This window comes from Rattus norvegicus, chromosome 3 (genome assembly GCF_021556685.1).
Source record: "Rattus norvegicus strain SHRSP/BbbUtx chromosome 3, alternate assembly SHRSP_T2T, whole genome shotgun sequence".
Classification (NCBI taxonomy): Eukaryota; Metazoa; Chordata; class Mammalia; order Rodentia; family Muridae; genus Rattus; species Rattus norvegicus.
Genome location: NC_141536.1, coordinates 107,633,715 through 107,655,502, shown reverse-complemented (window position 1 = coordinate 107,655,502; position 21,788 = coordinate 107,633,715). Strand labels below are relative to the sequence as shown.

The window sequence follows — 21,788 nt, the reverse complement described above, 5'->3', positions numbered from 1 at the left end:
GATGTAACTGCCTGTTCTTAAAACAGGTAACCCAGAGTAAAGAATTCATACAATAGGGCTGGAAAGATGTTCTGGGTCACACAGTAGGAAACTCCTGCAAGCTGTCCTCTGACCTACACAGGAGGGTGGGGTGGGGGAGGAGAGGACAGAGAGACACACAGATAGGGACAGAGACCCCCTTGGCTTGTATCTTCGAATTATGTTTCGCTTGAAAGTTTAGGCAAGTTACATTATGACACCTCTCAATGTCTTGGTTTTCCTAAGTAAAAAGTGGAGGTAACGGTGATAATTAGATAATCTATATAAATGACAGGTGTTACTCACAGGTAAGTGTTCAATATGTGTGTGTGTCTTTTCTTACTAATGGCATTTCTACACAATTATCAAATCTGAACACTTGTTGTTGACAGAGTTCTAGAAAAGTTCTAGGTTTAAGATGAGTGAAATGGCTCCGAGGGTCAGGCATTTGCCACACAAACCTTAAGGCCTGAGTTCAATCCCTGAAACCTACATAAAGCTGGGAAAAGAGAAGTGACTCCACCAAGCTGACCTCTTCGTACACTCTGTGACAGGTATGCCCACACTCATGCGACATACACACATGCTCTAGTTTAAGCTTAATTACCTTGAAAAAAGTAAACTACACCTTGAAGTTACTGATGCCATTTTACACAACACACTTAGAGATCCACATCTGTAGTTGTCATTCTTTTCTTCTCTGGCTTTCTCTGCCCTCTGTTTCCTTCTTTTCTTTCTTTCCTTTTTGAGAGAGGGTTCCACACTGAAGCCCAGGCTGGCCTTGAATCACAGCAATAATCCTACCTCAGCTTCCCAAAGGCTCCAAACATTATGCCTGGCTCCAAGTCAGTGTATTAAACTCAATGTTGCCCATTTAATTTCAGCAAAATATTGGGTATCATGCTACATCTGGGCTTCTCACAGGGGTAGGGGGAGAGAAAGAGAAAACAAATCATCGTACATTCTTCTTATACTCTTCTAATCACAGGAAAACCCATTCAATGTTCCTCACCTGGTACAGAAATTTCCAAAGGAGAGAAACACCATATGCTTACAAATTCACTTTTTTCATCCAATAGAGTTTACTGAGTATTGTGTCTTGAGATCTTTGTATATATTCCCACTACTTTCAAATTTCAATTTGAGTCAATGAATGTACAGGAGTGCCCTATCCGCCGCCCCCCCTTTCCCCTCAAATGACAAACTATCATCGAATTCCACCTACATATTTAGGGATTCAGTTTAACAACAAATTTATATGCAGCGAAAAAAAAGTATAGTTCTATCCACTCCTAGTGGTTCCCTAGCAGGAATGGCGGGACCGCAAGGCCCCCCAAATCGGAGGGTTAGCCCTCGGTTTCTTCTCGCAGCGGGCGCCCGTCACTCGGAGTCCCCCGGGTCCCGCCCCTTCGTTGCGGCTCAGCTGCACCCTCCACACGGCCGCTCCTCGTCTCTAACCCGCTCCATACCTGCAGGCCACTCCGCTTGTTCCAGGTGAAAATGGACCCTGGGTACCCGCTCAGGGCCAAGAGCAGCTCGTGAATCATTTCTGGGGCGGCTCCGGAGTCCCTAGATCTACCACCTTCTCTTCCAGCGCCTCTGCGGGCGCCCGCTCACACGTAGCGTGAATCTTTTGCCCTGGATCCCCGCAGTCCACCGAGCGAGGACATTCCACAGAGCCGCGCGCACATCCGGGACGCTGCGCGCGGCTGAGGCGCCCACCCGTTTGCTCCCGCCGCGGAGCCGTGGTGAGGCGCCGGTAACATCGCGCATGCGTCCTGGGCGCTAGGAGAGGCCAGACTTCCGGCTCGAGAGCGGGACTGGGGATGTTAAGAGAGGCTGGCCCAAGGGAAGGGCGGCGAGTGAGTTGACAAGCTAGTTGAGAGAGACGCGGCCAGGGGTGGGCCGGAGAGAGTCCTCATGACGCCTTGGCAGGGTCTATGGCATTTTGACCGACTGCCGACGTCTCCCAGAGTGACCCGGCCAGAGGGAAGAAAACAAAGCCGGAACTTGGCAGCCGCCGCTGTGGAGCTGTGCTCGAAGCCCACGGACTCGCAGCACTGGCCAACACTGGCCAGCACCGGCCTTGTTCTCAGCAGACCCACGACTGCCGTCTCTCGGGCTTCCTCGCTTCACCAACTCCTGTAACTCTTCCCTAGTCCACCTCAATTTAGAAGCCTAAGTCAGCTTTCCCCATGTGTGACCTTTTCCATCTGTCGCTCCGGAACTCTTGCTGAGTTCTTACTTCGTTCAGGAGGAGCAAGCAAGAGACTCAGTGTTCAGCACTTGACTGTGGTTCCGGTTGGAAGTTTGTAGTTTGGCGTTCAAGGGGCGGGGCAGACACCAGGAGCTTCTGGAAGGACAGCGGTGGTTCTAGGGGAGGTTAGCCGGCACTCACTGGACAGAGGATTTTTGTTGTCTTCAGCTAAATGTTGACTTAGCTTTAGAGTCCGCCAGCGTCAGGCGTCCTGTGCGGTTCGAATTCACTATACAACTTTGATCTGGGGCACTATATACGATCAGATTTACGTGAGGTGTGAATGAAGCGGATAGATTTTTCTGTTCTCTGCAACTTCCTGGGGGATATTCTAGACATCACCTAGAAATGCAGTTTTTATAAGGTAATTTTTCTCCTTGCTCATTGATTTGCTGTCCTGAAATGGTACTGCCTCCGAAGGCCACTTGGAACACATGGAAAGTCAGGCCGGCTCTGGCAAGATTTTAAACATGTAAAGATACTCTTCTCTGATAGTGCCATTTCTCTCTACTCTAGGATAAAACTCCTTTTACAGAGAGACTCATCTGCAGGTGTTTCTCCAGGGGCATGGAAAGATAGTGTACTAAGTTCTGGAACCCAGACACTGAGGGGAGAAACTGCTTTCTGCTGTTAAGGATGGCCAAATCCACTCGGAGAGGAAAGGGCACTAACTCTGAAAGTTTGCGGCAGCGCTTCAGAAGATTCCATTACCAGGAGGTGGCTGGGCCCCGGGAAGCTTTCAGCCAACTGTGGGAACTTTGCTGTTGGTGGCTAAGGCCGGAGGTGCGGACCAAGGAGCAGATTGTAGAATTGTAGTGCTAGAGCAATTCCTGACTGTGCTACCTGGGGAAATCCAGAACTGGGTACAGAAGCAATGTCCAGAAAATGGAGAGGAGGCGGTGACACTGGTGGAAGATTTAGAAAGAGAGCCTGGAAGACTTGGACATTCAGTGAGGAGGAGGAGGAATTCAGAAGTGTGTGGTTGGGGAGAGGCAAGGATAGAGGGGCAGTTTAAGACGAGTCAGATGTAAAGAGGCTTGGTGATTTTTATACTTCTGATCTGGAAAGGGTTACTTTTTCAGGTAGGGCTTGCATGGAGACTCTGTTACAATAAGTCTTTCACTTCAGTTTCTAAAGAGAAAAAAATGGAAAAGTTTTTTTCCAACTGCTCTTTGGCTTTCTGTTTGATCTTTCTGCAGTCCCAGCCACTCTAAGCTAATGATAATGGGATAAACACTTGTCTGTCCTAACCTTCCCACCCTCCATTCTAGCATGGCTTCAGAGGATGGTCTCTTTGGGGATATTAAATAATCTCCCCTAGGAATGCCCCTTGTTATGACCATGACAACTAATGGGGAGGGGTATGTCTAGGTCACAGTGTCTGTGAAGGGGCAGGAAATGCACTTGGAGAAGATGACACCCCTGAAATCCTCACTGGAGTTACTAGATGTTCTGCAGGAGTCAGTGGAACCCCAGTCCAAGGGTGTATCCAAGAGAGAGAGGGCAAGAAGCCCAGCCCTGAGACTACAGGAGCAGATGAACCCGGAGGAGAATCTCAAACCTTTTCAAAGGATCAGTGAGAAGTAGCTGTGTATGGGAGATAGAGCCCTCTAAGTTGGAAGTAGGGTTGGGAGTAATGAGTGGGAAAGGGATTTCAGAGATAGTGGCACCTGCCAAATGTGACATTTTGGAAAGGCAGCTAGTTCAACCCTCTGGTAGAGTATTATATTTCTTCCTTTGATAGGTCTGCTTAGTTTTTATTACAGTCAGAATACTTTTATTTCTGGTGATTGATAGATGCTTATTTTCAAGACACACTCTTTTCTATGCTGAAGACACCTTTGTTCTAGTTTTTCTTTCTGTTATCTCCATTCTTTAGATCTATGTTCTTACTCTTTACATTGGAACCTTGAAGTTCTCTAAATACTTGATCATGGAGAAGGAAATTATATCTGTATTATTCCTGTGAGTGGTGTAAAGATGTAAGAATTTTACTTCAAAATGTTGCAACCCCCTGCAGTACAGCCCAGCATATGACTACAGAATGATCTTTGTCCACCTGGAAACTCCATGACTCTTAGCTTTCCTCAGTGCCTTTGGACCCAGTCATTTACTCATTTTGTAGAACTTGGTTTTCTTTGTGCTTTATTGAACTATATTTTATTATTATTTAAAACATATTGAGGGTGTTTTGAATTCTGATCTTATCATGCAATATGACCAGTAATAGCATTCTTGGTTAGTTTAATAATGGTCTTTAGTCATCCATTGGAAGTACTCAACCTTGATATAAGGACCTGCAGAATCAATCTTACTGGTGTGCTGCAGGGTGCATACACTGTGGTAAGAAAAGGTATCTGTCGGCCATCAAGCTGACTCAGCTGATAATGGTACTTTCTGCATAAGCCTGATGACCTGAGTAGAAGCAAGTCCATGAAGTTGTCCTTAACCTCCACATGCACTATGGAGCATGCACTCCCACATACATCATGCTTGCACAGTTTTGTTAAAGTACCTCTTATCAAAAAGCTTACAATATAATTTAAGAGCACCCAGTGAATTATGAATATGCACTGAACTTAACTATCTGAAAAAAGTGTTAAGGACTTGCTTGGTTTTAGGGGTTTGGCAGTGTGGCCATGAGATGAGGTTCTAGGGAATACCTTCCAAAGGCATGGGCAAGGAGGCTTCCCCAAGGATGGTTGAGTGCCAACAGGAGGAAGGGAAGAACAAAAAGTGAATAAAAGTGTACAGTGTGGACAGGAGTGGACAGAATATGCTAGAAACCAAGGTTAAGGCTCAACAGGAAGGTAGCATGTGAGCTGAGGAGCAATTAGCATAGTGACTGCTGTGGTGCTAGTTATGGGAAGATTAAGAGTCTGGACATGAGTGGAAAGGAGGATACATGCTGAGGGAAACATTTAGAATTTGGTGACTTAGTGTAAAGGACCTTCCCTCCTCCCAACCTCTTGAAAGCACTTAATTTAATTCTCAGGACTGAAGTAAAAAGCAAACAAACCAACAACTAGAGGAGACAGGAGTGACTGACTGAGAAGGGCTAGCATCTGCAAACAAGTATAGAGGCTAGAGAGCGAGCGACCTGGAAGGGAACTACCTGCTCAAAGCACACCACAGAACACTTTCTTCTCTCATTCTGCTTTAGAAGACAAATCAAGTTCTTTTTCATCCAGTGAGGATTCCAGAATATTCTATTCTTCAACCCATTGAACTTCTGAAAACATTTCTTTTATAATTTTTTTTAAGGCAGGGTTTCTCTCTGTACCCTTCACTCTCTTGGAACTCACTCTGTAGACCAGGCTGGCCTTGAACTGAGGGGTCCACCTGCCTCTGCCTCCTGAGTGCTGGAATTAAAGGTGTGCAGCACCACCTTTTCCCTTTCTAATCTTTTAGATAGAGGCTGGGAATATAGCTCAATTTGTAGAATGCAGTATATGCCAAGCCTCATTTGATCCCCAGTACCAGATAAAACTCTGCTAGGTGTTACACACTTGTAATCCCACTACGTAGCCTCATTCCAACTAGTCTGGGCTATATGAGACCCTAATTCAAACAAAAAAGATAAAATCTTGAGTGAAAGAGGAAGGCTTTTTGTTTGTATGATCAGTACAAACTGTGATACTTTGGTTTGCTTCCCTGCAAACAGGATTCCCATTTCCTAAACCCAATGTGGTATCCAGGTTGAATCAAGGAGAGCCATGATCTCAGATCTGCTTAGCTCCAAGGACAAGGATGTCTCAAAAGGCAACAGCACAGGAGCCAGTCCATTACCATCCAAGAGAGAGAGAATCAGCGGGGTGGAACAGGATCACTGGGTCTTTGATGACCAGAAGGTGGTGGGTGTGCACTGGAGCTACAAAGAGACTAGAACACTCCTCGCAATTCTCAGTCAGACTGAATTTTATGAAGCTGCCACAGGAACAGCCAAGTGTATGGGGCTATAGCTGAGAGGCTTCGTGAGTATGGTTTCCTCCATATGTTTCCCTGGAACAGTGTCGGACCAAGTTTAAAGGCCTTCAGAAGAGCTACAGGAAGGTCAAGAGTGGTCATCCACCAGATACCTGCCCCTTCTTTGAAGAGATGGAAGCCCTGATGAGTGCCCAGGTCATTTCATTGCTCATTAATGGCCTAGAAGAGGCCACCTCCCATCCTGGCCAGGCAGGCAGTGACGCTGAGACTGAAGAGCCAGGGCAGAGGAACTGGCAGCATGAAGACGGAGAAGAGGCTATAGCTGAAAGGTCGGACAGTGATGACCTGGAGGCAACCCCTCAGGACCCTGACAGCCCACCTGCATCTGTCCTGTTCCGAAGCCCAAGTGGTAAGAAGCTTTTCTTGGGTTTTGGGATTAGGTTTGAGGAGCAATGAAACTGGATGTGGAACCAGCCATTGTCACTTGCCAGCTTGGCCATTTTAATAGGAAGCAAGGTGTTTCTCAACTCTGTATTGTTTTCTCTTCTGTGAACAAATCATGAGATAATAGGAAGAGGATAGATTCCTTTTTCTCTCTTTTTTAGTGCTTGGAATCAAACCTGGAGCCTTACACAATGTTAGGCAAACACTACACCATCGAGCTACATCTCAAATTTCAATTTTAATTTTTCAAAGAAATATATCCAAATAAAGTGTGTTCAAAGGGTTATTTTTTTTTTTGGTTCTTTTTTTCTGGAGCTGGGGACCGAACCCAGGGCCTTGTGCTTCCTAGGCAAGCGCTCTACCACTGAGCTAAATCCCCAACCCCGGGTTATTTTTTTTTTAAATTAAAATCCATTTTCCTGTTTAGGAAATGAAAAAAAAAAGTTTCCCTCACCCTTTTAAAAGGGAATTTTAAGGGCTGGAGAGATGGCTCAGCGGTTAAGAGCACTGACTTCTCTTCCATAGGTCCTGAGTTCAACTCCCAGCAACCACATGGTGGCTCATGACCATCTGTAATGGAATCCGATTCCCTCTTCTGGTGTATGTGAAGACAGCTACAGTGTAACTCATACATAGAATAAAATAATTTTAAAAAAAATCTATTAAAAAAAGGGAATTTTAAAAATAAATAATGGCTGAAATAAAATGTTTTTCATTATCTTTGTTCTCTTTTCCTGCCTTCTAGTTTTCCTCTGGTCTTTTGCTTCTTCCATTTTCCTTTCCTTCCAGTAATTGGGAAATAATGAAAAGAGGACTTGTTAGATGGGAACTGTTTGAACCTTCCCTCTCTTTCCTCGATACCTTCAGGCAGTAGAGGATATAACCATCCTCTGTTCCTTTGCTAAAAGCACTAAAGAGAGAGCTGCAGTGAGCATATGTCAGGTTGAAGATATACTGTTCGTGCTTCTCTCCTCACTCTGGCCTCTGCAGTCCTCCATCCTGCAGATCAAGTACCTGACTGTAAGATCCTTCAGGTCTTTGCTCGTGCTGGGGTTGCTTAGTGGAGATAGTAACAGATGAAGACAAGCCATGCTGGTAATTTGGCAGCAGTGTGATTATGAAAGAGGCAGTTCCTTAGAATTTTAAGTTATTATTTTTAAAAATTATTTATAATTTTATGAATTTTACTTCAAAAACTTGTAAATTAAAAACAAAATAATAACAGTATCCCACCAAAACTAACCAGAACCAGTTTGACTATTGGCTCTGAAGCCATGGCGCGTCCCATTGGCGTTTACACTTTCACTATCCAATATTGAATGATTCTATAGGAAACAGAGAAGTTAGGGATGACACATTGAAGTCAACAGCAGCTGTGAATCCTTTTATCCCCTGGCAAGTGACTTTTCTAGTTGGGATCAGAATTCTTGAGAAATTCGTCAACAGGATGGGAGATACACTGTGCACATGTACTTTGTGTATCTATACTAGCTATTTTTCTTGCTGTGACACAATGCCTGAAGAGGATAATTTAAGGAAGGTTTATTTTGGTTCACAGTTGGAGTGTGTGCATCCTGCTGGGAAAGACAGTGTTGAGAGCTGTTCCCAGTGTGGGAGTAGGAGCTGGAAGTCGCTGGTTATGCTGCTGCATCTGTAGTCAGGAAGCAGAGGAAGTGATGCATGCCGGTGCTCAGCTTGCTTTCTTCTTCTACCTTTTAATTCAGTCTGGGACCCCAGCCCAGGAGATGGTGTCACACAGTCAGGGTGGGTCTTCCCTTAGTTAAACTTTTCTGGAACACCCTCACAGACATGCCCAGAGTATATCTAGTCAAGTTGATAATGAAGAATAACCATCACAGTGCATAATTACTGATCCAGTCCAGTGATCATGTAGAAAGGCTTCTTTTAAATCACTAGATGGTACTAATAAAGTTCTCTGAAGTCACTAAAGGATACAGAAACAAAACAATCTACAGTTCATGTATAGGTTTGGGGATAAATCTAGGAACCTGAGCTTGGATGGCCTCCCTCTGTCTTTCCTTTGCTTATAAATTGAACCCCAGGCCTCTTAAGGTACACTCTGAACTAGTGTCTCCAGCTTAACTGGTTTTCCTAGAAGCTGGCAGTAAGACTAAAGAGTTGAAGCTCTAAAGTGCTGGGTTAGGTGATGCTGAAATCTCTCTTCTGGTGCAGATGTACACTGGGGCCATGAAGAAACCAAGACTTACCTTGCAATTCTTAGCGAGACTCAGTTCTACGAAGCCCTCCAGAACTGTCACTTCAACAGCCATTTATATAGAGCAGTTGCTGAGAGATTGTGGGAATATGGCTTCCTTAGAACCCCAGAGCAATGTCGTACCAAATTTAAAAGCCTACAAACCAGCTATCGGAAAGTCAAGAATGGCCAAGCACCAGAAACCTGCCCCTTCTTTGAAGAAATGGATGCTTTGGTGAGTGCCCAAGTTGCTGCCCCACCTAGTAATGACCAGGACAAAGAAACAGCTTCTTGCTGCCTCCAGAGAACCAGTGAGGCTGAACCTGAGAAGCAAGATGATGACACAGAAGATTCAGATGATGAAGGTGATACTGAGATACCTCAAGGGGCTGTTACAACCCATGCCCCAGCCTTAGCCCACAATCCCAGTGGTAAGGGTCTTTATTTCTACTTTTTGAGACAGGCTTTTTTTTGTTTGTTTTTGTTTTTTAGTTGAGGTTTGCCTTGAACACTGAATAGCCAAGGATGTCCTTAAACTGCCGATTCTTCTGCCTCTACTTCCTAAATGGTGACATTACAGGTGTGTGCTTCCATGCCCAACTAAGAGTCTTTGAGCTCTCACAGTATAAATAGCAAAAGAGACGCTATAGAATTTAGGAGAAAAGCCTTGAGATTGAGAGCTGGCCACTATACTGAGCTCTCCCGAGTTCTTACCTGTCCTCCTATGTTTCCCATCTGTTAAAACAGCTCAGTGAGAACATGCAAATTATTAGTGTGGCTTCCTTTGTCACACTACAGCATCACTTGACATAGTTGCAAACTTTGTAGATTTACTATTATTTTCATGTGCTGTTAAGGTGCTCTAGTGCAAGTAACTTAACCCCTAAATCTGTTAAGCATTGAGACCTTGGGCTGGAGATAGAGTTTAGTGGTAGACTGCTTGCTTGTTCAACATGCCCCAGGCTCTAGGTTAATCATTCACATTGCAAATAAAAACTAAGTTACAAGGTTGATGGAACTATGTTACTGAGGTACTATGGGAAGTGTCCACCACAGTGCTCGGCACATAGTAATGAGTAATAGTTTTCACTTGTGTAAGTCTGTAAGTCTTTAAATCAGCACTCTGATGGTGCATTGAATGTTGATATTTTACTGGGTTTGGGAAATGTCAAATAATCCTCTTGGAGGTGTACAATACACTTTCACACATTAAAGAGTCTAAAAAAATTAAAGGTTCTAAGATCTCAGTCAATCCAGCAAATCTCTTTTATGGCCCACCTTAGTGTTAAGCTTCTAAAAAATACATACATAGGCTGACACTCAGTATTCTTTTGCTCATAGATACAGTCCAAGGAATTCAGGAGCCAAAGTTAACCTGAAACTCGCAAATGAATGTAAATTCTCATAGTTTAGGCTGAAAGGCTGGCATTTGCTTTTTAGAATGTTGAAAAAAAGTTGCCTAGTTTGGGCCAAATTACAATGTTTCAACATTTAGGTTTTGAAGAATTTCTAGAGATGCTTCTCTTTTGAGGTCCTTTGTTCTTCAACAGATGCAAAGTATTGTTTTTCTTCCTTTTTTTTTCCTCCTCTAACATATAGTGAGGGGGAGGGGACTTAATGAAAAACTACTTGCGGGTATAGAAAATTTCCAGGAAACGTGCCTGAACATTTCCTTCTAATCCAGTTAGTCACTGGCAGTGGACAAGACCACGGTAAAACCGAGAGGCAGTAGAATAACAATGTGCAAAGTGTCTTTCTGTAAACCCGGAAATTATCTTCTTTAAAAAACTTGTGATTTCTTGCTGCTCTGAGTTTTTCTGCATATACTGGTATTCAGTAAGGGTTGAACATTAACTAGTTTCTATATAAACTATGTAGATGAAAGGCTTGTGATAGGTCCAACATAGGGAAGAAAAACACTATAATTTTAATAATTTTAATATAATAGTAATTTGGGGACAAGAGCATTTCTTTTTTTTTTTTTTTTTTTTTTTGGTTCTTTTTTTCGGAGCTGGGGACCGAACCCAGGGCCTTGCGCTTCCTAGGCAAGCGCTCTGCCACTGAGCCAAATCCCCAACCCCGACAAGAGCATTTCTATTTTATTATTATTTGAGACAGGGTCTCTCATTATGCAGCCCTGGCTGGCTTGGAACTTGCTTTGTAGACCAGGCTGGCTTCACATTCATTGAGATCATTCTGTCTGTCTCTTTTTCCCAAGTGCTAGGATTAAAGGTGTGTGCCACCCAGACCCAGTTTAAAAATTTTTTAAATACTTTAAAAAATTATGTCTGTGCATGTGTGGGCAATGTGCATGTGGGTACAGGTGTCCAAGAAAGCCAGAGTGGGAGTCACTGGAGCTAGAGTTACAGGTGGTTGTGAGCCCATCTGATTGGTGCTGGTAACTAAACGCAGGTCCTCTGCAAAAGCAGTACATCCTTGACCTCTGAGCTCTCTCCCTAGCACCTCCCATGGTTTTTATTTAGGGGGCACATATGCCATGGACATGTTTGGAAGACAATTCATGGAATTGGTTCTCTCATAACCCTGTGTGGGTTCTAGGAATTGAATTCATGTCATCAGACTGAGCAGCCAGTACCTTTACCTGCTAAGCCATCCTCCTCCTAGCTCCCCTCACAAACATACCTTATGAATTCAAAACTTGGAACTCACTGACCATTTACTTGTAATCCACTAAGGTAATACTTGTTTCTCTCAGGTTTTCTTTGTTGTGGAACATATGACTAAGGAAATGAATAACTTTTCAAATTTAGGTTTCAAGGCTGGATTTGATAATGAAGAGAATTCAAAACGGGATATTTCTGAGGAAGTGCAGCTGCATAGGACATTACTTGCAAGGTCTGAAAGGAAAATTCCCTATCATGTTAATCAAAGTAAATCAAAGTAAGAATGAATGTTCATCAGAAAGCCAGTGGGAAAAGACTAAGAGAGAAAAAAAAGACAACTGGCATTCCCAGAGAAGAGTATAGGTAAAGTCCCAACTTACCAGAGACCAGGCTTGGAAGACAGACCTTATAAATACCTCAGGTATAGCAAAAGCTTTGGCTCAAACTCACATCTCATGTATCAGTTCTCCTATGAGGTAGAGAACCCATATAAATGTGCTGACTGTGGGATAAGCTTCAGTCGGAGTGTACGCCTCATCAGACACCAAAGAATCCATACTGGAGAAAAACCATATAAGTGCCTTGACTGTGGGAAAGGTTTTCGTGACAGTTCCAATTTCATTACCCATCGGAGAATCCACACTGGTGAAAAACCTTATCAGTGTGGTGAATGTGGAAAACGCTTCAATCAGAGCTCAAGCCTTATAATTCACCGGAGAACTCACACAGGAGAAAAGCCTTATCAGTGTGAAGAGTGTGGGAAAAGCTTCAGTAACAGTTCCCATTTCAGTGCACATAGGAGGACACACACAAGAAAGAGACCCCATGTGTGTCCTGACTGCGGTAAGAGTTTCAGTAAGAGTTCTGGCTTACGTGCACATCACAGAACCCACACAGGAGAGAAACCTTATGGGTGCCATGATTGTGGCAAGTGCTTCAGTAAGAGCTCTGCCCTTAATAAACACCGAGAGATTCATACACGAGAAAAGCTGCTGCCATAGTCAGTGCTTAAGTAAGCTCCTGAGGAAGGGCCTCAGTAGATGGACACTTGCAAAGTCCTTTCCTGTTTTGTACCCAGCTGGCTTAGGAAGCACTCCTTGGGATTTCTGCCACTTTATTTCTTATCCTTTCCAGATCTAGATGAGGCCAATGCCAGTTGGTTCAAGATTAAAAAGTAGATTTTGATCTGAACAGATGGTAATACCTCTTCCCTCTCAGTTTCTGTATTGTTTCCTGAGAGAGGATATGGTGGTATATGCTGTGGGTCTCACGTATATCCTTCACTCACATTGTCATTTAGCGCACATCAATTGAAAAACCAATTTCAGCAGTTTTTCAAGAAGCTCTGAGACTTGGGCCATTTTGCTCACTTAAACCTGTGTACACTCTTCATTTATCTTTAAAAAGAGTTTAAAGTCCATCTTGGTTCTATCTTTTCCCCAGAATCTGGGGCTAGGGATATAGCTAAGTGGTAGAGCACTTGCCTAGTATGTATAAGGCCCTGGGCTCAAACCTCACACACACACACACACTAACTCACTCGTGTAGGGAATGGGGGCAGATCGAGAGCAAAACAATGTAAGTTTTCTATAAACACTGAATTTCTTAGTTTCTTCCAGATTCTACAAGGACTCTGGAAGTATATTCTACAACAGAATATACTGCATTTATAGGTCTTGATTTTTCTCCTTTCTTTTTCCTCCTCTCCGTCTAAATGCCATCTGTCTCTTGTAGACTAGCGGTCAAAAGAGCAAACTAGAGGTGGGGTAATAGAAAAAGTAGTTAAAGCTGTCAGCAGGAGTCATCTGTTTCTCCTGCACTCCACATATCTAGTATAAAGTCATGCAGCCTATGGGTGCTCAATACTAATTGCAAGAAGCAGAACCATTTCCCCAATTATAGGTTGTAGCGCCCACCCTGACCAGCAAGGAAGATGCAACACCGTCAGATTCTTCTCAACAGCCTTTATTGCAGGAACACCTAATTGTTAATACAGGGACCCCGAGGAACAAAGGCACTTGCCTTAAATACAAGACAGGCTGTGACTGTGAACTTGTCCTCTGGGGATTGGTAGAGTATGAAATACCTTATTAGCATGAATATCACCCTGGCCTTGTAGATGCTGGGGGTATGCCAACACATGCGCTGTGGGTGTTTACCACAAACAACCACCGGATGTCGGCGCCATCTTTAGCCGCTCCCTACATCTCCCTCTTTTTTGTTTTCTAAAAATGAACCCATTAGGTGGAGGTAGTGGTCTGAGAGAGATCAGACATGCCTCACAGAGTGCCCAGCTCGGCCATGGCGAGCCACTCTTGCAGTTAGGACTGCACCCTAATGGCAATAAATGAACTTATGCTGTAACACACCGTTCTGGGCTATACGTGTGTGTTTACTTAGGGGAGAAACTGGGCAGAGGAGCATTTGACCAGCCCGTATGTTCAAACGGGGTGTAGCCACCTCTGTCTATGACTGGTCTAGATCAGGGTGTCACGTCAATATTGTCATTGCTCCTGTCTTAGGTCATTCCTCTCGGCAGCTCGGCCTTTCCCGTCGTTGGATAACCCTATCGCCACCGGGCTCCGTGTCTTAGGTTGGTCCAAGCTTGAGGAAAGTTGCCCGTCTCTGGATACAATGGCTTCACATGACAGTGACAAAATACGATCTAGGGCGAACTCTTAATTTTTCAAAGAGGCCAGCCATATGTTGGGAGATGTACCACTTTCAATGGCAACCATAGCTTGGTAAACAATCACTTTGTGTCTGGCATGCTCTCGTTGTAAACGGCAAAAGAGCCATAGACATACTCCGCATCCCAAGAGGACAATGGCCCCCCCAGGCAAACATGCCAGCCCATTCTTTAAAAAAGGAGAAAGCATTAGTAATCCATGAGGTGAAATCTCCAAACGTGATAGGTTCCAATCTAGTGTTGTTAAGGACAGCAATCTGCATCAGCAATTGTCTCGATAATTGCTCCACTTTCATGGACCAGTTTCCTTTTAGATAATTCGAGATTTCTTTGCTCTGTTGAGAATACTGAGAGAAGTTAGCTTGCAAAGGAGTAATACATAAACCTCTAAGGGAGGAAACACAGGACATCTGTGTCATATGATATAATGCTTCAATTTGTTCATGGATCAAATCTATCCATTGATTAGCTAATTGAAGACCAGATGCCAAGTGGGTATTAAATTCTTCTTGTATCTCTAGTGCCACTGCGGTTTTTTCCACAATCTGATTGATAGTCTCAGCCATCTGTACTTGATTAGTCATAGCAATCTCGGCTGTTGTTGCTGCAGCAGCTGATAGTACAGTGGCTGAGATTATAGCTGCCGTAATACCAAAGTCCCCTTTGGTTCTTAGTAAATGAGGTATGGGAAAGCTATCTGGGTTGGCCTCTACTGGGACTGGCCCAAAAGAAGGAATCTTGACCATCACTGCGGTATCATTGCTGCCATCCCAGCATTCAGCTAAATAACAGACTACATCAGAGCTATTACAGTTTAAAGCATTATCGCTTACATTAGTGCTTATCAGAAAGAAGAAAGGTGGTCTAACACACACTGAAGCTCCAATGGCAGTATCATTTGCCAAAAGGCCATTAATCTTTACATTTACTAAACTGGTTTTGTTATTCGTTCTAGTGGCTGAAATATATACAATGTAAAGTCTTCACCTAATAATTGGGTAAAAGGAATTAGAGATGTGTATGCTCCCTGTTCATTTGATAATACCCATTGACACCAAGGCCAAAAATTTTGCTTGCCAGTCTTATTTTTCCCCCAATCATACTGTACCTAGTCAAGAGGAGGGGAAAACTCAAATCCCGGTAGGAATTGTTTTTCTCTATGGAATGGACTCTGACATGGGGTGGAAACTCTTGATATGGGGGGTAAGCAGGTAAGACTCTATGACAGGTAGAGTTATCCAGTGTGTGATTGCGTTGCCCTGGACGTGATGGAAAACTACAATTATGCATCATAATCAAAGTTGTAATGTTCAAATCAGCAGAATTATTGACTGACGTGTCTCCACTGCCTGAAGAGGCTCCTTGGGTAATTTGACTCAAAGCAGCCAGGATGGTCCCAGTGCCCATATCACTATTGCTCATAGGATCTAACCAATTAGCCAATGTGGTCCTTCGCAGCCATATACAAGGCTGGGAGGAATTTTTAAGAGTAAAACATAATGTATGTAATAAAGATTAGTGGCGGCATACCATTGGGGCGATTCTCCATCCGGCACTATACAAGGAACACCACACAAACAGGAGGTGGAGAAGAAGGTTGGCAAAACAGTAGAATTGCTATGAACTGGCATGGGTACTGGCCAGGATCTGGCAATAGCCCACAGCGTGAGTGAATTAACCTGGATTACCATTCCCAGTAGTAATAGTAGAGTTCGTAGTCTCATCTTCACGAAGAGCAGGAGGCAGTTTGCGAGTCAAATGTTCAGGTACCCAAATTGGATTTTCTTGATCCTGCGGAAAAACACAAATAGCTCCCCTAGATCTCGAAATCACGGGATCTGGGCCACGCCATTCATCAGTTAAGACATCCTTCCACTTCACTTCTGTATTAGTCATAGGTTTAGTAGTAGCATTGCGATCCGCAGCAGAGCGGCCATGCACATCCAAAATTAAGAAATTTAGAGTAAACAAAGCTAAAGAAAGTTGTTCTTTTGGCGTTCACCCGCTGGCAATTCCCTCTTTTTGTTTTTGTAGAAGCTCTTTTAAGGTATGATGTGCTCTTTCCACAATTCCTTGACCCTGGGGATTGTATGGTAATCCAGTAGTATGACTGACCTGCATTGTCTGGCAAAATGCCTGAAAGGACTTTGCAGTGTAGGCAGGCCCATTGTCTGTCTTGAGACTATCAGGCTTTCCCCAGGCTGCCCACGCCTCTAAGCAATGACTAATGGCATTATGAGCCTTTTCACCAGTCATCAGAGTGGCATGTATAATACCGGAACAGGTATCAACAGAAACATGAGCATATTTTAAATTTCCAAATTGAGATATGTGTGAGACATCCATCTGCCAAAGTTTTGGTGGAATCAGACCACGAGGGTTAATTCCCACCTGAGGAGGGTGGTGAAACTGAACACAATTCTGGCAACGTAATACTATATCACGAGCTGCAGCTCTAGAGATTTTAAATTTTTGCTGAAGAGTGAAGGCAGGAACATGAAACTTTTGATGAAATTCTCTAGCGAGATCAACTGGAGCTGCATGAAAAATAAACTCTCTGCGAGTACTAGCATCCACCAGGGTGTTATTACTGGCCATGGGACCAGGCAAATTAGTATGAGCTCGAATATGTTGTATGAAAAATTTATTCTTTCTGGCCCAAATCAATTTTTGTAATTCTAAAAGAATTTGACATACAGTACTAGTTGACCTAATTGGCCCTGCAATTTCAAGTGAGCGTACAGCATTAACTACATAAGCAGAATCAGAAATTAAATTAAAAGAATCATGAAATCTTTTAAAAACTTCCAATACTATTTTACATTCTGTAACTTGGGGGGTGCCTGGGCTGTATTGAATTAATACTGGTTCTTGAGAATCAATCATATAGGGACCTACACCTGTTTTGGAGCCATCTGTATAAATATCTAACGCTCCAGACAAAGGCTCTGAGGCAGTGACCTTAGGAAAAAATCACTGGATGTTCAGTAAAAAATTGTAGCAAAGGATCCTTAGGATAATGATTGTCAAACTCTCCATCAAAACTACAGCGTAATATGGCCCAATCATCTATCAAGGCACACAATGTTTCCATCTGAGTTGCAGTATATGGTATAATAATTTTCTTGGGTAAAATACCAAAGTGCTGAATACAAGATTTAACACCTAACATAGCAAGCTGTGCAACAGCAGAAGGATAATATTCAAGGGTCTTATTTGGAGAAATATGAGGATAAATCCACAGAAGTGGTCCTTGTTGCCATAGCACTCCTGTAGGCTGACGAAAGGTTCTCAGTATACACAAAAAGAGATCCTCCTTTTCCTTGTACCTTCTTAGCATTGCCTTTTCCAGTCTTTCCTCTACTTTCCTTAAAGATAATTGTGCTTCCTTGGTTAAAGCACAGGGTGAAGTAAGTTGAGAATCCCCTTTCAGGATTTCAGGTTGTAACTCTACATTGGGCATTTTAATATAGGGTCGAATCCAATTTATGCTTCCTAGTAATTTCTGAAAATCATTTAATGTTTTTAAATGATCTTTTCGTAATTCAATTTTCTGAGGGGAAATACTATTAGAAGTAATTTTTGTTCCTAAATATTCCCCCATTTGTCCCATCTGAACCTTTTCAGATGCTATGAACAATTGATTATTTTCAAGCACTTTAACCACTTGCACATAGGCCGCCTTTAAGGTGTCACAATCTTTTGCGGAAAGCAATATATCATCCATAAAATGTATTATTCTTAATTTTGGAATTGGTTATGTACAGGCCGTAGGGCTTGTCCTACATAAAGCTGACACATAGTAGGGCTATTAGCCATACCTTGAGGCAAGACCACCCACTGATAGCGCTTATCAGTCTCTTCATTATTCATAGAGGGCAAAGTAAATGCAAATCGCACGCTATCTTGTGGGGCAAGGGGGATGGAAAAAAGCAATCTTTAATATCAATAATAATAATAGGCCAACCAGCAGGAATACTAGAGAGCAATGGTAAACCTCTTTGTATGGGACCCATTATTTGCATCTGAGAATTGATAGCTCTTAAATCATGTAATAATCGCCATTTTCCTGATTTTTTTCTTAATAACAAATATAGGTGTGTTCCAGGGTGATGTGGATGGCTGTATATGTCCCAATTGCAGCTGTTCAGACACTAATTCAGCAGCAGCAGTTAATTTTTCAGAGGATAAAGGCCATTGAGGAATCCACACATGTTCCTTTGTTTTCCATGTAATGGGTATGCCTCCCTCAATGGCCCCTAGGAAAAACCCAGACCCGTCCTGTCTCTTTTAGAATTCAGCAGCACTGGGTCAACTTGTCCTTGTAAATATTTTCCTAGACCTTTTCTGGGCACGTAGCCCATTTTTATCATCATATCCTTGGCCTGTGGGGAGTACTCATTAGTCAGTCTCATGTCTAGATTTATCAACACATCTCTGCCCCACAGAGTCACAGGAATGTCTATAATACAGGGAGTAATCTTTCCAGATCTACCTTCTTCATCCTTCCATGTCAATCCTTGGAGCTTATTAAAGGAGCCATTTCGTACCCCAGACCACGTAGGGCCTGTGATGATGTTTGCGTGGGCCACCTAGGCGACCAGTCATGAACAGAGATGATACTACGATCTGCTCCAGTGTCTAACAAACCAAGGAATGACCGTCCCTCCACAATCAATGTTAACATTGGACGATCACCTAGTTCTAACGAGATAAAGGCAAATCGGGAACCTGTAGATCCCAAGCCCCTGTCTCCTCTAATCCTATTTTCTGCAGGAAAGCGCCTATGTAAGCTAGGCAGAAGCAGCAGCTGGGCAATTCTGTCTCCAGGGGAAATAGCAGTAATTCCCTGGGGAGAGGCTGCCAGGACTTTTACTGTGCCTAAATAATCAGGGTCAACTACTCCAAGTACAATTTGCAAACCTTTCAGGGCAGAAGAGGAGCGTCCCAACAACAGCCCAACTGTGTCTTTAGGGAGGGGTCCTCTAAAATCTGTATCCCATTTGGGGGGTCAGTACGAGTCTGGTGGTGGAGTGGAGGTCCAGTTCTGTGGAGCCTTTAGTGGCTCTCCTTGGTCCTTCGGGTGGTGAAGAGAAGGCCAAGGCCTCTGTTTTTCCTGTCCTTGCCTGTCTTTCTGTAGAGCCCCATATATTTGAGGGCCCTGGGGACGTGGGCCCCGTTGTCCGTTTTTTGGCTGTGTACCACCATATCCTGTCGCTAGAGGGCGACCATCCAAGTCTTTCACAGATCGACATTCACTTGCCCAGTGGTTTCCCTTCCTACAGCGGGGGCACAATCTAGGTTGTGGAGGTCTGTTACTACCCCGTTCCCCACTTCTTTCAGGGCACTGTCTTCTATAGTGCCCTTTACGGCCACATTTGAAGCAGGTCTCTGCAGTAACCTTTTTTCTTAATTGTATCATTGCTGCCGCTAGGCCAACATTAGTCAATGGCCCTCCTATTTCCCTGCAGACTTTCATCCAAATCTCTAAACCTTTATGTTTACATGGTGTTATAGCAGTCCTACATTCTTTCGTACATTGTTCATACACTAGCTGTTTAATAAGAGGCATAGCTGTATCAGGGTCTCCAAAGACCTTGATAGCGGACTCTACCATGCGGGCTACAAAGTCTGAGAAAGGCTCTGTGGATCCTTGCAGAACCTTGGTAAGGTTCCCGGAGACTGCACCTCTATTGGGCAATGCTTTCCAGGCTTTAATGGCTATTTCATTAATCTGACTATAGACCTGATCTGGATAACCAATCTGGTCCAGAGCAAATCTGCCTATTCCCAATAGCATGTCAGCGTCCCAGTGTCTCTGAGGATCCGCTCCTGAAGCCAGATTAATGGCAGCTTGAATGTTAGCATATTCATACAGGTAAGATTTCCAATCCAGGTATTGACCTGGAGAGAGACAAGCTCTAGCTAAACTCCCCCAATCTCCAGGGGTGAGACAGTATCTGCCAAGAGCCTCAATCTGAGCGATAACAAAAGCTGTGTTGACTCCATAAGTTTTGACTGACTTTGCTAATTGCTTTATTGTCTTAGAGTCAACAGGTTCATGATATCGCTGCCCGTTTGCATCCAGAAAAACTGGAAAACTCAATCCTATCTCTTTCCATACCTCCGGGCAAAAAGAAGTACCTCCTGCAGGCTTTACCATGCGCTTATGTTGAGAGTTATACGGAGGTGCAGGGGGTGCTGTTGGTATAACTGCTTCCTTATCTACTTCTTTGGCTTGCTGCCACATAGCGTTGGCATGTGGCCAGTCCCGATAATATCTCTCTTTCTCATACCGAGCAGCTTCTTCCTCAAGGTCTGCCAAGTCATTATCACTAAGCTCTGAGTCACTAGACATTCCCAAAGTCAATGCCTTTAAAGAGGGATATATCTTATTTGTTTCTTGGTCCTGATTATCCCCTTTTTTCATCTCTGCCTTCTCTCTGTTTCTTTTATCTCCCTTTCTTTTCTTTTCTCCCTTCGAGACCTTTTCTCCCTCCGACATGCTTTCTTGTTGCTCTGTAAGGATTTTCTGACCTGTTCTAACAGCTTCCTCACATCGTTTATCTTCTAGGCAGGCACGGACCATTCGCCAGAGTGGCTTTGTCCCTGGTTTAAGCTTGCCCTCTGTTATTTCCCTATCCAGATCTTTTCCTAACTTGTCCCATGCCCGTAAAGTAAGAGACCCTGACACTATAAACCACGGAGCACAACGATTGCACTCATCAAGAAAACTCAGCAGGATTTTCTTTTCGATTTTAAGCTTACGCTGACCAAGAAGCTCCTGAAGAGCTGACAGGAGCGGGGTGGAGTGTGAGTTTCCCATGCTTTACGAGCTTTTATGATCGATTTACGAGCAGGGAGAGCTGGCGTGTTTATTTACACATGAATCTTGTAGCTCATCATTAGTGGGCTCTTCCCAGCAAATGCACTCCTGTCCCGGACAGTAGCAATTCAAAAGAAAAACAAATCCAACACACAAAGAAGAAACAAAATTACAAATCCTAGACCACAGACTTTTTAACCTCTAAACCAAGGCTCTCATCGTCTCTGCTTACTCCAGAGAACCTTACTTTGTAGCCTCTATACCAAGGCTTTCATCATCTCTGCTTACTCCAGAGAACTTTATAGTCTCTTTACCCGGGAAGGAGCCTTACAGTCCTGTGTCCAGGACTATTATAGTCTCTGCTTACCTCCAGAGAACTGTCTGGTCCCTTACCTGGGAGCTTACTGATGTCACCGTCCTGAGGCTGAGGATTTCTGAAATCCACATGAGAAAAGAAAATTTTCTCGGGTTCCCCGTACGGGCCACCAGCTGTAGCGCCCACCCTGACCAGTAAGGAAGACGCAACACCGATGGATTCTTCTCAACAGCCTTTATTGCAGGAACACCTAATTGTTAATACAGGGACCCCGAGGAACAAAGGCACTTGCCTTAAATACAAGACAGGCTGTGACTGTGAACTTGTCCTCTGGGGATTGGTGGAGTATGAAATACCTTATTAGCATGAATATCACCCTGGCCTTGTAGATGCTGGGGGTATGCCAACACATGCGCTGTGGGTGTTTACCACAAACGACCACCGGATGTCGGCATCATCATTAGCCGCTCCC

General features: G+C 43.7%; 1 protein-coding gene, 1 long non-coding RNA gene and 1 pseudogene across 29 annotated transcripts in view; 1 reads left to right on the top strand and 2 right to left on the bottom strand.

Moving 5' to 3' along the window:
* Tubgcp4 (tubulin gamma complex component 4) overlaps positions 1 to 1,764 on the bottom strand; it is a 32,377-nt gene extending 30,613 nt beyond the window's left edge. For 25 of the 27 annotated variants that reach the window (XR_015683185.1, XR_015683184.1, XR_015683186.1 and 22 more), the window contains exon 1: positions 1,488 to 1,746. Coding sequence is in view for 5 of the 27 variants with exons in the window: in XM_087653317.1 (XP_087509443.1) it covers positions 1,488 to 1,565 (78 nt within the window). In the remaining 22 variants the exon portion in view is untranslated. 27 annotated transcript variants of the gene reach the window in all.
* Positions 1,760 to 10,080, top strand: Zscan29-ps1 (zinc finger and SCAN domain containing 29, pseudogene 1; annotated as a pseudogene). Its single transcript, NR_197795.1, has 3 exons — positions 1,760 to 2,639; positions 5,940 to 6,611; positions 8,840 to 10,080. The product of NR_197795.1 is annotated as a zinc finger and SCAN domain containing 29, pseudogene 1 (transcript).
* A 3,353-nt stretch (positions 10,081 to 13,433) lies between these two features.
* LOC147995650 (uncharacterized) lies at positions 13,434 to 21,574 on the bottom strand. The gene is made up of 2 exons (XR_015684573.1): positions 21,394 to 21,574; positions 13,434 to 15,965 (listed from the first exon to the last, which is right to left on the bottom strand). It is a non-coding gene; the product is annotated as an uncharacterized LOC147995650 (long non-coding RNA).
* Positions 21,575 to 21,788: the final 214 nt, after the last annotated feature.